General features: G+C 38.6%; 1 protein-coding gene across 2 annotated transcripts in view; it reads left to right on the plus strand.

The window, feature by feature from the left end:
* The window catches only part of ANKRD6 (ankyrin repeat domain 6), a 92,123-nt gene that overhangs the window by 23,951 nt on the left and 53,864 nt on the right, over window positions 1-14,308 (plus strand). For both annotated transcript variants that reach the window (XM_081314801.1, XM_081314802.1), the window contains exon 2: window positions 13,237-13,506. In XM_081314801.1, the coding sequence (XP_081170927.1) occupies window positions 13,387-13,506 (120 nt within the window). In that variant the 5' untranslated portion in view covers window positions 13,237-13,386. The remainder of the gene's footprint in view (window positions 1-13,236; window positions 13,507-14,308) is intronic.

Raw genomic sequence — 14,308 nt, forward strand, 5'->3', positions numbered from 1 at the left:
GTGTGGGAATGCAAAAGTATTAGATGATGCCAATAGGCTGAACTAGACGATTGTTTTATGCGGTTTTAGGCAGGATTGTTGCTTGGCTAATATTCTGCCCCTCTCCTTAGAAATGTTTCCTTGTAAATTTTTAAAATTTTAGTGGTCACCATGTTGCATGAACATGTGGATGGGCAGAGTTGAGGGCATATTTTCATTTTGTCCAATTTTGATCTTGACATGCATTCAGGTGAATGACCAAACAGGATTATAGAATGATCAAATATAAAATTATTACATTTTGCTGTGTGTTTAGTATGTGTCTGGATTTTGGAAATACTTTGAAACAATCCCTGTTCATCATCTTCCTAACTGCTTAAGATGCTAAATATTACTTCATAAAATATGTTTAACCTTCTAAAGAACAGAAGAAACCAAAAGCCTACTGATAATACAATTGTCCATGACAATGACAATGGTTATGTGAGCACACATTTGCTCCTTTAACTTGTGCCACCGTGACCCAGAGCAGTCACTGAGACAACACTTCCTTAACTCTGTCCTGACCATCATGGAATGATAATATATTTTCAAGTTCACACGAGTGATACTTGCTCAATAGATGTTATGCTTCACCCAAAACATATTTGCTTCTCAAGTTTATACAAGCAGCTGCTGAAGTAGCTATAAATGCTAGATAAATATGAAGTTCATGCTTCAGTGGGTTCTTGAACTGTGTATCCAATATATATTTGGCAGGAATGTTTCTATCACATCAATAAAATGAAAGAATTGTAGCAATGTCTGCAAGCGAAGAGCCAAGTCAAATAGCACCAAGAATTCTACAACGCAACACTAAACTAGAGACATTTCCTTCTATTAGTAAATCATAATAATTAGGAAAAATATATATCCATTTCTATAACAGCAAGTGGATTTGCAGAAATTAGAACTATATTAAAGTCAAAATTCACAAACATCTTACCAGTTATATTCTGAAACAATTACTCTTTCTTCTGTTCTGAATAAAATGAATCTCTCTTCAGAAATGATGATGTTTGTAGGCAAAATACTGTGTTTGATCATAATTAATAATAGATATGAAGGATAAACTTTTTGGAAAGTTGCAAACTCTGTAATCCTAAACCATAATTACTCTTAGATAATGACAATTCCAGCCTCAATATGAAATCCACATAATTATCTGTGAAAGATGGGCTTCTTCTGTTTGTAATAGTTTGATTTACAGGCTGATTTTATGGTCCTTTTCAATGTACTTTGGATAACATACTCTAGAAATGTTCTGACATTGAAGAATGAGATGGTGATTCATAAAATCAGTGAATAGATAAAGGTTGTGATAATATTAAGAATAGAATAGAATAGAGCTGGAAGGGACCTTGGAGGTCTTCTAGTCCAGCCCCCTGCTCAAGCAGGAGAACCTATACCATTTCAGACAAGTGACTGTCTAGCGGCGCCTCTTCTTAAAAATCTCCAGTGATGGAGTGTCCACAATATAAAAGTTCATTCTTCTTTAAATAAATTATCCTCAATTTTCCAGCATCACTCTTATTTTTAAAATGCCAGTTTTAAGAAGAACTGAAAAAGTAGGTTAGATCTGTGAAGTTTGGTCAAGCTTGATCATCGATTCTGGGTGAATCCCTGTGAAAATTTACTTCAATTGAACAAAAACCAATTGGCCACCATTTAAATTTCCCGGTCTCCCAAATGATGTGTCTTATCAATGCATTGAGGAAGATAACAGTGAAAGGCAATGGCTAAAGTCAACATAAGAGTCTAGTCTGTGGTAAAAGAAAACTGTGGCAAAAGCATACTCATGAAAATAATGTGGCTTAATGTTTGTGTCAAGTATCACGACACCTTTTCATATTTGTCCATTTGTATAATAAATCATGTCATAGTGGATTGTTACTGATACCACTGAAATGATTACTTGTAATTGATTCTTGGCAGATTCCAAACAATATTCTATTTGAAAGTTGAAGCTCTGTCTTTGAAAAGGGGGCATTGGCCAAAGCGAGTGCTGTGAGATGGTCTCACGAGGTCGATGGATCGTTAAGGTGCTTCCAAGTAAAAGGCATCATGTGAGAGAGAAAATAACAGAGAGCAAGCTAGCATAGCATAACTGGAACAGAACAAGAAGCTGAACAAAGAGCAGCCCCTTGAGCAGAGGTATTTATGGGGGGTCTCAGCCCCTCCCTAACCATAAAACTCTCTCGCCAATGGGGCTGCAGGGGCCTGAGACCGCTGATCCATCAGTGGAAGCAAAGAAGCCTCTTTGCTCCCATTTGATGACCTTTTTGGGGAACTGCCATGGCTGGCACAAAAACATCTAACAAGTGCAATGATGAGGAATGCAGGATTTTTCAAGAATCTAGGACTCAGTGATTTTATTATCTTGCTAAGGCTCTAAAATTCTCAGGGGCTGCTTGTTTACATGAATAATAAGATCTGTATATCAGTTTATTCATTCCAGCCTACCTTTAAAGCTGACGGATGATGCATTTGACAAGGTCTCCATTCACTATGAAAAATATTTTATCCAATATCCTGATAAATGGTATTTTTTTTCAAATATTCACTCTTTTGTTTCTGTGAATTGCCCTTTGCCTCCCTTTTCTGCATCTTAAAACAGGATAAGCATTGGATGTCTTGGGTTTATTTGTATTTAAGTATGTTAGTTTTTATAAAGTTTATTACTATTAATGGTAGCTGGGTTTCATGCCTTAGCAGCACTATTAAAAGAAATATATTCATTCAATTTATATTCCGATTTTCCCCTAGGGCATCAGTGTTACACACACACACACACACACACACACACACACACACACACCTCCCTTAATATTCTCCCCAAAATAGCAACTCTGTGAAATAAGCTAGACCAGTGATGGCGAACCATTTCCAGACCGAGTGCCCAAACTGCAACCCAAAACCCACTTATGTATCATCAGGTGCCAGGTGAGCATGGCCCATTGGGTGGGTGTGGCCCATTGGGTGGGTGTGGCTGCAGTGGTAACGGCAGACTGGGTGGGACTAAAAAGTTCAATCAATCAATTCCAACTTTGTGAGATCTATTTTTTTCCCTGCGAGAAGTTGAAATTGATTGATTGAACCTTTTTTTTTGCACATGGCAGTGGAGGTTTTATAAAACCCAGCTGAAGGCCTAGGACTGGGGCGACGGTGCACGTGCCAACAGAGAGGGCTCTGTGTGCCATAGGTTCGCCACCACGGAGCTAGATTGAGAATTAGAAACTCAGGCCAAAAATACTCAGCATCATAATCAGAGTGCTACTCCTAAGTTTCCATATATTTTCTTTTCATTTAAAAAAGACCTTAGCCTTTCAGACCATGGATTATTGCAGCACTATGATCTGTTTTTATATCAGACAGTCCTTGAAACCTGATTTTCTTATGAGAGTAACTTTGCTCCTTTTTTGAAGCCTCTTTTCTTTCTAATAAATGCTTATTTTAACATAATCTGTAACTCAATAAGAACTTGAACCTTCAGTGTGCGTGTGAGAAGTAAGCCAGATACTAGAATAAAAGAACTACTCGATCTTCTTATGCTTTAATGGAAAAAGCTTACATGAACACTTTTCAAAATTTTCAAAAATAATTTAATAATTAAGTTCTTCTTGCCAGATATCATGGATTAGCATGCCTTTTTGAAAATGAAATAACTTTTGACTTCACTTTTTCTTCCTTTTTCATAAACACAAATAATTCTAATTTGTAATTACAGGTATATATACATATGTAATACGTAATTCTCATATATATTGTAATTTCATATAAAAAGGGAAGGTATTTCTATCTTGGCTCTCCCTGTAAGCAAAACATACATTTGATTTTATTGTCATACAATCACATTAATATTATATGAATTGGGTTGTTTCTGAGTTTTTGTGCAGAACTTAAGGATTCAACTCATAGATTATGTAATATGTATGTTAAAAATACAAAAATAATCAAATCATTTAAATAATTCTTTTAGCTGGCAATTTCCCTATAATTACTTGACAGTAAACTTAACTAGATGCAGTGGAGAATATTTCTGTTTTCCATATGAAGCAATTAGCTTATTGAATGTTTATTTTTGAAGTGTGTAATATTCACTAAAGAACAGAAAGAATGTGGTTAGTCTACTTGATTTTTTTCCTATCTTCAAGACACAAAGTAACCATTTTAATTGGATGTTTGATTGATTCAAAATTAGTTGTAGTTTGTTGGAGTGCAGCTAAAATGCTATTTCTTATGTTCATAGCATGATACCTGTCTAATATTAATATTTCACATGTTAAAAAAATCTCATCCCCTCCCTTTCATAGTGAACATTTAGGAGGTCCCAAAATCAAAAATCTCTACTATATTTACTTTCTGCAACAATTGCTGGTCAATTTCATTACATAACTTGCTAAAGCAGATATGTACATTTAATATTAATCCTACTTCTTTGCAAAGGAAATTATGCAACACAAGGCCCAAGCCTTTTGTTGAACTGAAGACGGCTTTATATTGGATATTAGCTCCGGAAAGCTTAGTAAGCATGTGCTGGTGCATGTTATTATCTGTCAAAGCAGGAATTACAGGTCTCTGTAGTAGACTAAAAGCAGAAATGTGAACTTTCTGGGCTAACAGACACAAGGATTTTGTGATGTTGTGTTGTTCTTTCTTTTCTTGCTTCTCTCTTTCTTATGCTAAGCAGCCTGGGGACAGATTGGCAGAAATCCAAGGACAATGGCTGACTGGTACCCTCACTTGCTCCATTATCTTGCTCATGTCTAAGACAAAAGGCACCCCAATAAGCATAGATCCATCTGCTAAGAAAAGAGAAAAATGGAAAGGTATTTCCAAAAATAAAGAGCTGTGGGGAGAGCTATTTATTTAGCGTCAAGCAGATTTGTTTAGCAAAAGAAGTAGTCTCCATCCCACATTTCCAAAATGAACAGTAACATGTTTTGAGAAACAAACTCACCCAAAATGTAGGCAGCCATATGTCTTTATTAAAGTAAATTCTTTGTATCTAGTTTGGTGAGTTCATGAACACATTCATACAAATACCTTGGCAACTGTTTGGAAGTGGATTGCCGTTGCCTTCTGCTGGAATGCTTTTCCAACTGCCAAGTCTAGTTTAATTGTGCAGAAATGGGACATCACAATGTAGAAGCTTTTTTAAACATTTGACAAACAGTATTAACCTTGAAAACTGGTCCAGAAGGATACAGTGAATGATGGCATTGAAAGTCACTGAAAGATCAAGGAAGGCAGGATGCATGCACCATCCCATCTAGCCCCACTAAAGGTTATCTACAAATGCAATCAATGCCACCTCTGTACTATATCCCAGTCTGAAACCTGAGTGAAAAAGATTCAGATAATTCATTTCCCTCAGGGCTGTCTGGAATTGCAAACCTACCATCATTTTCATTAACGTTACACAAAAATCTTACAAACTCATCTCATCTGAAAGTCATGCCACACAATGTCAAGGGAATAATAAATGCTGCTTTGTAAAATTCTTGTGTTTTGTAATTGCTCTCATTCTTCATTAAACTGTAGTAATATTATGAAATACTGTTCATAATAAACACCACAGTCAGGACATCACAAGTAACTTCCAGTGTATCCAACATTTTTATCCAGGATATGTTACTTTGGGGGTGAGGGTGGGAGGAACACAGGAGACTTCCTGTGCTGCATCACTAGATCATTTTAAAATTTTCCAGTAAAGGGACTCTAGCTCAGTGGTAAAACACTTGCTTCCCCAGTCTGGTAGTGCCCAGATGTTTGGGGACTTCAACTTCCAGAATTCACATCTGATATGACAGAGAATGAGGTGGCTGGATGGAGTCACTGAAGCAGTAGGCGTGAGCTTAAATGGACTCCAGAAGATGGTAGAGGACAGGAAGGCCTGGAGGAACATTGTCCATGGGGTTGCGATGGGTCGGAGATGACTTCGCAGCTAACAACAACAACAAATTATTGTCAAGCTGAATGGGAATCTGGGAGATATACTTCCAAAGTGGATACCTAGAAACCATCAGCTTAGCAAAGGCTTAAGAGACTGGACTGCCATTTGTCTGAAATGGTATAGGGTTTCCTGCCTGAGCAGGGGGGTTGGACTAGATGACCTCCAAGGTCCCTTCCAACTTTATTATTATTATTATTATAAAGGCTGCTTTGTGATGAGGATGATTCCAGCTTCGTCGTCTGGTATGTAGAAAGTGATGGGAAGGACTCACTGTTCCTTGAGATTTCAGTCCATTTTGACTCCTTGGTTTCAAAAAGGCATTCCATGGGATACAGAGGATTCCTATTAAAAGTACAGGTAGTCCTCGAGTTACGACTACAATTGAGCCCAAAATTTTTGTTGCTAAGTGTAAACATTTGTTAGGTGAATGTTGCCCCATTTTATGACTTTTCTTGCCATTGTTGTTAAGTGAATCGCTGCAGTTATTAAGTTAGTAACACTGTTGTTAAGTGAATCTGGCTTCCCAATTGACTTTGCTCATCAGAAGCAAAGAAGGTTGCAAGCAGTGACTGCCAGGACACTGCAACGGTCATAAATTTATGCTAGTTGCCAAGATCACGTGACCGTGGGGATGCTGCAATGGTTGCAAATGTGAAAAAGGTCATAAGTCACTTTTTTAGTGCTGTTGTAACTTTGAACGATCATTAAATGGACTGTTGTAAATTGAGCATTACCTGTAACAGACTCTGCTTAGTTATTTGGGATTAATTGTGTGATTGCTTAGTTCAGGTGTGCCCAACCTTTTGACTTGTCTGGACTGCATTGAGTGAAGAGGAATTGTTTTGGGCCTCATGTAAAATATATAATATAATAACTATTGCTAAAAATCACATAATAATGTTAAAAGTTTACGGTCTTAGCTGTCCAGAGCTGTATGCAGCTCATGGACCGCAGGTTGGACACATCCTGGTTTAGTTGTAAGTGTCACTTTCTTTTGTTTATAATAAACATTTTTCTTTTTACAAAAAAGTTTCACAAATTGCTTTGAGAAGTATTATTAATTTAAAATCTGTTTTGGAGCTGAGGTAAATAATTTGGGCACACCAGTTTACCTGCTTTTAAGAGTACACCATTTAATTACTACATTAGCTAGATGCTGCTGCATAACCCATCTCAGTGGAGAAACATTATGTTCTTTTGTTAAAAAAGAAATGAAATCCTTGACATTGAAAAACTAAGGAACAAATAGCTGTAAAATATATTAACTTTCTTGGCAGCACTGGTTATTTTATTCTGTAAAGATTGATGCTTGCATATGATAAAACCAGATTAATTAAGAATGTATTCTTGAAGATTGTCAAAGGGAAAGTTGCTGTCTATAGCGCCATGTTGGTATAACATGTGGTAATAATTTTTAACCAGCATTGAATGACTGGGAAACTTCAGCCAGGTTGAACCAACTAAAGGAGTACGCCTGAGAATTATAGCACTGTGTGCTGTATGTGCCCAACCTTTGTGGTTTGCAAACCTTAGCTTATGTTTGCGTATGTTGTGTAAAGTCAGGCAGCTAAAGTTTAGTCACTAAATCATGGTTAGGTGCATTGTATCTTAGTTTTATGTGTGAATATGCTTTTTTGGGAGATGCTATCACAGACCTTTTGGAAAAATGTTTAGTTCATTCGTTCCTTCCTTCATTCATTCATAGTTGTATATCATTTAACTCTGTTGATCCTCATACATGTTGTATTTCATTACAGGCAGTCCTTGTTTAGTGACTGCCTTGTACAATGACCATTTGCAGTTAAGATGGTGATGAAAAAGTAGCTTTTCAATCGTCACATTTATGACCTTCACAGGTCTGTAAAGCTGAAATAAGATTATAAGCACAGTTATTGGTCTCACTTAGTGATTGCTTTGCTTAATGATTGAGTTGCTGGTCCAAATGTGCGGATGCTAAATAAGGACTATCTGAACATTTGCCATGAACTTCTTCTTCTATTGTGCTTTTACCAACTCAAATGTTGTAGTCTAATGAGTACATAAAAGGCTAATCTGCACTTCCTGCTTACCCCGTTGGGAGAGAACCAGCCAGCTCCTCTTCTGGAAGGGCAGGAACAGGTGATCTTGGTGCCCTCAGCTCATCCCTACCCTGATAGGAAGGCAATGTCCACCTGAGCTTTCTTCCTCTGCATCAGACATATTTTTCTCCCTCTGCTGGCGCAAGCAAAGCCATCAGCTTTGCCCACTGCACTTCATTCTGTTCTGCACAGGTCCTTCTGATCAAGCTGTTGGCAGGTGGGTGGGTGCTCCGTTGAGCCTCCTCTTCCCAATCTCTGCCTTCAATCTCTGCCTTCAAGAGCCATCTCATCTCGGACCACTAGACTGCCTGCTTTTTAAAAACAGGTTCAACAAAGGAGCAATGAAAGGCTTGCCATAGTTTTGTCTTTAATTGGAGAAGCTGAGAACAGCTGTGCTTGAGAAAAGTTTCTCCTTCTAGTCAAATGACAGGAAGAACTTATCTTTTTTTTTAACCCGTTCTTAAAAGGACCACCTTATTAGACCAGAGGAGGTCTATTGAGGTGTGTTTTCCAGGAGTGGGTGAAAAGGGAAAAGAAGCAGGGAAACCCACCAAGTCAATATAGCTACCCAAACAGGACACCTGACCATCACTGTGGCTTAAGTGGTAAAAGAGGTAGAAATCCAAACATTCCCTTAAATTTCATTTCCAGATGGTTTACATACAGGAGACAGGAAATTAAAGGCTTTTGCGCCCCAAAGCCCAAAGTATCCAGTAACATAAAATGTGGTCCATGGTATCCAGTCATTATTCAAAAGTATTGAAAACTGCCAGTTGCTGATTTATATCTGAAGCAGGCTAGCATTGTTCGTTCTGAGGTATCTGTTTTGGTGGGATTTTTTAATTCTTCAACTGGAGAGCAGCAGTGAATGAGTCATCCCGGGCTGTTCTTGTTATTCATTATTTAGAAGTGGATTTCAGCTTTGCCTCATGGCTAGGAGTGTGAAATTCTCATCTGTTTTGTCAGCTACATATAAAACCTTTTTGGAATGGAATATACTCCTTCCTGGTTGATGGACACATCTGCACAGTTCCCTTGGCAACCGTGTGAGAGTGCTTTATCACTGGCTTTTTCTGAGATGCTGATAGAAAACAACAAAGCTCAAAAAGCACCAAGGGCCCCACAGTTTTCTGAGATGGTTTGCCAGCTTCCCAGTCTAGTCCATAATCTTGGGATTTTCCAGTTGGATCTCATTCAAGTATTTACCAGAACCAACCCTGCTTGCTCTTTTGAGATCAGGCAAGGTTGGCTAAATGCTGCAATAGTGACCCCATAAGCAACTCTTTGGAAGGAAGGGTGATTATTGTCTTAAAATGCTGTCTTTTCTGCTATGCTTGGTAGGGGACAGTTGGGTCAAATTCTCTTCCTTTCCTTTGAGGGATTAGTAGGGTAACTGGTGATCTGTGTGAGACAAAACACCTGGAGATCCTTCAGGTGCAGAGAGAGAGAGAGTCAGGGAGATGTCCTTAAGGCAGGGGTAGGCAATCTCGGCTCTTTTATGACTCATGGACTTCAACTCCCAGAATTCCTGAGTCAGCATACTCAGGAATTCTGGGAGTTGAAGTCCATGAGTCATAAAAGAGCCGAGGTTGCCTACCCATGCCTTAAGGGAAATAGGCCAGAACCACCATTATATAAGCAAAGAGAGCTGAAACATTCCTTAAGTCCTGGTAAACAAGAAAATATTCGGAAGAGACCCAAGCAGGCATTTCCATGATTCACTAGGATTTAAGAGACAGGGCAGGTAAAATACAACCAGATGAGCAAGAGTCTGTTATCATGTCATAACTTAATAAAGTATATTTTGCCTATGGTATCAGTTTCCTGATCTGGGTTATCTTGTAGGCCTGGAGTGTCAGACTCGCAACATCACGTGATGTGTTGCGATGTATCATGACTTTTTTTCCATTGCTGGCAATAGGGTGGGTGCGGTTTCACCATGACGCATCTGGCTCGTGGGCTGACAGTTTGACATCCCTGTTGTAGGCTGACAATAGACCTCTTCTCATGTTACATGTAGTCCTTGACTTACGATCACAGTTGGGACCAAAATTTCTGTTGTTAAGCAAGGTGGTGGTCAGGTGAATTTATAACCTTTTTGGCCATGTTTATTAAGCAAATCACTGCAGTTATTAAATGAATCCTGTGGTTGCTAAGCAGATCCAGCTTTCCTCATTGACTTTGATTGTTGGAAGCTGACTGGGAAGGTCACAAATGGTGGCAACATGATGCTGGGAAACTGCAAACATCATAAATACATGCTAGTTGCCAAATGCTCAAATTCTGATCATGGGAATGCTGCAATGGTCGTAAGTGTGAAGGCCGGTCAAAGTCACTTGATTCAGTGCCTTGTAATTGAATAGTCACTAAACAAACAGTTGTAAGTTGAGGACCATCTGTATATAAACTGGAAAAGAAAGGCAGGAAAGAGAAAGTGGTTTCCTGTTTCCATCCCTCCAGATTCGGATGGATAAATTTAATTAATAATTCTAGTATTGGAAGAAGCCTCAGCTAATATACATATAAAATATGGTTTATTGAGATGTCCTGTTTCTTCCCCCCTTCCCTGATCCAAAGAGGTGTCATCTTTGACTCTCAAGAGGATAGCACGTCCCTGGCAGATCTGGTGTGCAATTTGGGGCTGTGTGGTGTCTTTCTGGATTCATGGTGCCCATTTGGAGAGCACGTGGCAGATCTGGCTAGGGGGCTTTTGCATAGATCCATGTTGTGTACACATTGTACATGTTCTTGGACCAGTGGCCTTGGTCACAGTCATTCATGCCTTGGTTACCTCTTGGCTGTCTTACCGCAATGAGTTCTACATGAGGATGCCCTTGAAGACCATCTAGAGAAGTTGCAACTGGTCCAGAATGCAGTGGTGCATACCCCATAGTTTGCCATATGACACCCAAACACATATTGCTGCATGAGCTCTGCTGGTTTCCAGCTCCTTTCCAGGTGCAATTCAAGGATTTTTTGAACATTGGTTTTTATTATTCCTTTTATGTTTCAATCATAAAAGCTGCCCAGAGGTGGTTATATAAAGTGAGTTTTTTAAAATGAGAAAATGAATAAATAAATACGTGCAAGTTGTAAGAAATTCAGTAAACAGGCAAGGAGAAATATTGGAGTGTGAAGGCATTCTGAATCCTGACTTCTGCAGCAACATTTTCATTTTGTTTCTCTTTTGAAAATGATTGTGATGCCCTGAAATTGATTATTCCATTTCTGGCATATAGCATATAATTGCAAAGACTTGATCTTGTGCATATGCTGCATGGTGGTTTGTAAAGTCTTAAGTCCTCATTTCTTTTTTTTATGTAATATTGGTAGGGTACAGCTCTCATACCAGTCACTTTTTGCCAAATCCTGTAAATTTTATCTGCTGGCTGCATTTTGGTTTTCCTTGGCACACAGGTTTCAGACAGCAAGTAGATAGATGGCAGCCAAGAGATAAAAAAAAACAACCCCATTCTATTGCTGCCCTTTCATTGATCAATAATTACAAAGTTTTTCTTTTTATTTTAAGTTAAAGATGCAATGGGAAATACAAACCAGAGTTTTGATGTACTGGATGAAATTGATCAGGACAAGAAATTCATTTGAGAGAGTTACCAATCAGGGCCCTTGGTATGTTGCAGGTTGCATAAGCAGCAGTGCAACAAGGAGCTGTTGTGGATGTGTGGTAAAGGCACACTATGATAAGAGCAAGATTTAGAGTGGCAAGATTTCAGGCTGGATGTGTGGATGTAGCTTTTGAACACGTTAATAAGTAGTTCAGATGTTTTCTAGTTCAAACCCGCGAATATCAGTAGCAGAAAATTTGCAGACACAGACAGACATAAGCTGCCAACAGTAACATGAAAAAAAAAACCCTAGCATTTTTACTTCAAGAAAACTAGCCAGCTTAGGAGAGGGAAAGTCAGACAGTCTTTTTACTATTTTGCAAGATACACAAATGCAAATTTAAAATTTATCTTTATTTCTTGATGGATTTGTAACATTACCTGGAAAAATACTTGATTTGGGTCCAGATTATGGATTTCACTTATTTTTATTTATTCATCTTACTTATATCCTGCCTTTATTATTTTTGTAAATAATTCAAGGTGATAAACACACACAATATGGCAAGCTTGTAAGAAACCTATTTACCTGTGACAAACCCTATTTTGTGACTATTATTTTAATGTTCCCACTACAAAAGAAAAGTAATCCCAGAAAGTTTTAAGAACTGTGTAATATCAGTGGAAAAGGGTTCTACCTTACCTTGTTTTTTGTGGGGGGGTTTTGGCTAGTTTTTGATAGCAAATGCACGTTCCTCCCTCTTTTGGTTTAACAAGAGGAATATAAAAATGTGATCCATTCACTCTGAAGAAGTACAGACTGTTCTCTTTTTAATTTGGTGCATGAGCAATTTGGACCTCAAATGTTCCACCAAAGAAGCTGGCATTTTTTGCTAATCTGAAAGGACAGTTTTTTTAAAAAAAAATATCTGAGTTAAGAATGTGCTTTTCACATACACAAATAGTGGGAGAAGTAGTTTAGAGTTTCTTGGGTGAAGCATCTTTCAGTGTTACTTTTTTTTTGCTCTTTAAATCTCTGCTCCTGAAGGATGAAGTCTTAACAGTTTGAAGACATGCAGTGGGGGTGAGCTGTTCAAGAGCACAGTCTGAGTGGGATTTACGATATGCTTAAAACTCACAAAATTATAGCTGGAAGAAATTTGGGCATGGGTGACTGGTGGATACACACCCACACGGGAGGTAGTATTTTGGGAAAATGAGCATCTCAGTAAGAGAAGGAGATTCAGCGCGGCTATCTTGTAACAGAAAGGCTGTGAAGAGGTGTCAGGCTTGCAAACGGGGCATCCTGAAGGATCTTCAAAATAGAGGTTGGTTACCAAAAAGTCCCGAGTCTGTGCTCTGCAGAGGTTAGAATATACTACTCTGAGTGTACTCTAATGACTGTAATTCTTATTAAATGTGTGAAGCGGATCAAAAATCTCTCTCCTCCCTGTAGGTTTGGCTGTGTTTGGTTTCTAGCTTTATAATCTTTGCTGCTTACTTCGCCACTCCTTTCTCCCTTTCAGAATTTTTTTTTTGGGGGGGAGGAATTTCTGCTGCTGCTGCTCTCTTTTGTTTACAAGATGTGTTGACTGTGTATTTTGTTTCTCCCCTCCAGCTGCTCCAATGCACAGATGCAGAAGATGGCTTAGCAACAGACCAGCCCTTCTCCCATGCTGGGGTCCCTCTGTGCCCGGCAGTTGGACTGATGTGAATCTTTTGTTTTGGATTGAAGAAACTTGTTCCCCAAGCCATTTTTCCCTAATTCATGAGCCAGCAGGATGTGGTCGCCGTCCTTTCAGAGCGCCTTCTCATAGCTGCCTACAAAGGGCAAGTGGATAATGTGGTGCAGCTTATCAACAAGGGTGCCAAGGTAGCTGTTACCAAGGTAACAAGAGAAAAAAAAAACCTCCTTACAAATTCACTGAGAGCTAACCTCGCTCCCAAAGTATTTTTTTTTCCCCTCCTGTGATAAATGTCTTCTGGCTTTTGAAAGTGTTATTGTTCCAGAGATTGGTATGGATAAATGTGTGGGTTTTTTTTTCATTATTATTATTCTGCAGTTGCATTTAGGTGTCAAATAATTTTCCTTCTCTTCTGCTGTTTTTTTTCTCCTCTGAAAGGGGAAGAAGCAAAAAGCTTTTGGCTAATAAAATGTGCAGTTTTCAAAGCAGATTTTGTATTTGTGTTGGCAAGATTGAGTGCGGTGAAGTGGAGGCTGGGGGCAAATTGAAGCAAAGTCCTTTGGGGGTTTCCTGAGATGGGAAAATGGAGGTGGAATAAATACACTTTAGAAGGAGGAAAGCATTTTGGGTGGGAACAACAGGTGCTACATCATGTGTTTCATATTTTGAAATGGCTGAGAACATGTTGAATGCTTCTAGTGTATTGTATGTTGTGCCCATTCTACTAATTTCTCCAAGTGAAGATTTTAAAGTAGTGAATCAGACTTAACAAAACCTGGAACTAGTCCATTGAGTGCCATCAAAATTTAGCTTGAGGTAAGATGTTTTTTGCAACCATGAAGCTTAAAAATGGGGGAATGCTAAAAAAAAGCCCCCAAACCCCCAATTGTCTTCATCTCTCGGAAGAAAGATTTATTCCTCTGATGTTGTTCAAAGAGAAACAACTGACAAGCAACTCCTTGCTGATTCTGTTCTGAAAAGATCTCAACCTGTAAACTGGGAAAG

The sequence above is a fragment of the Vipera berus genome (genome assembly GCF_964194415.1).
Source record: "Vipera berus genome assembly, chromosome: 1".
Lineage (NCBI taxonomy): Eukaryota > Metazoa > Chordata > Lepidosauria > Squamata > Viperidae > Vipera > Vipera berus.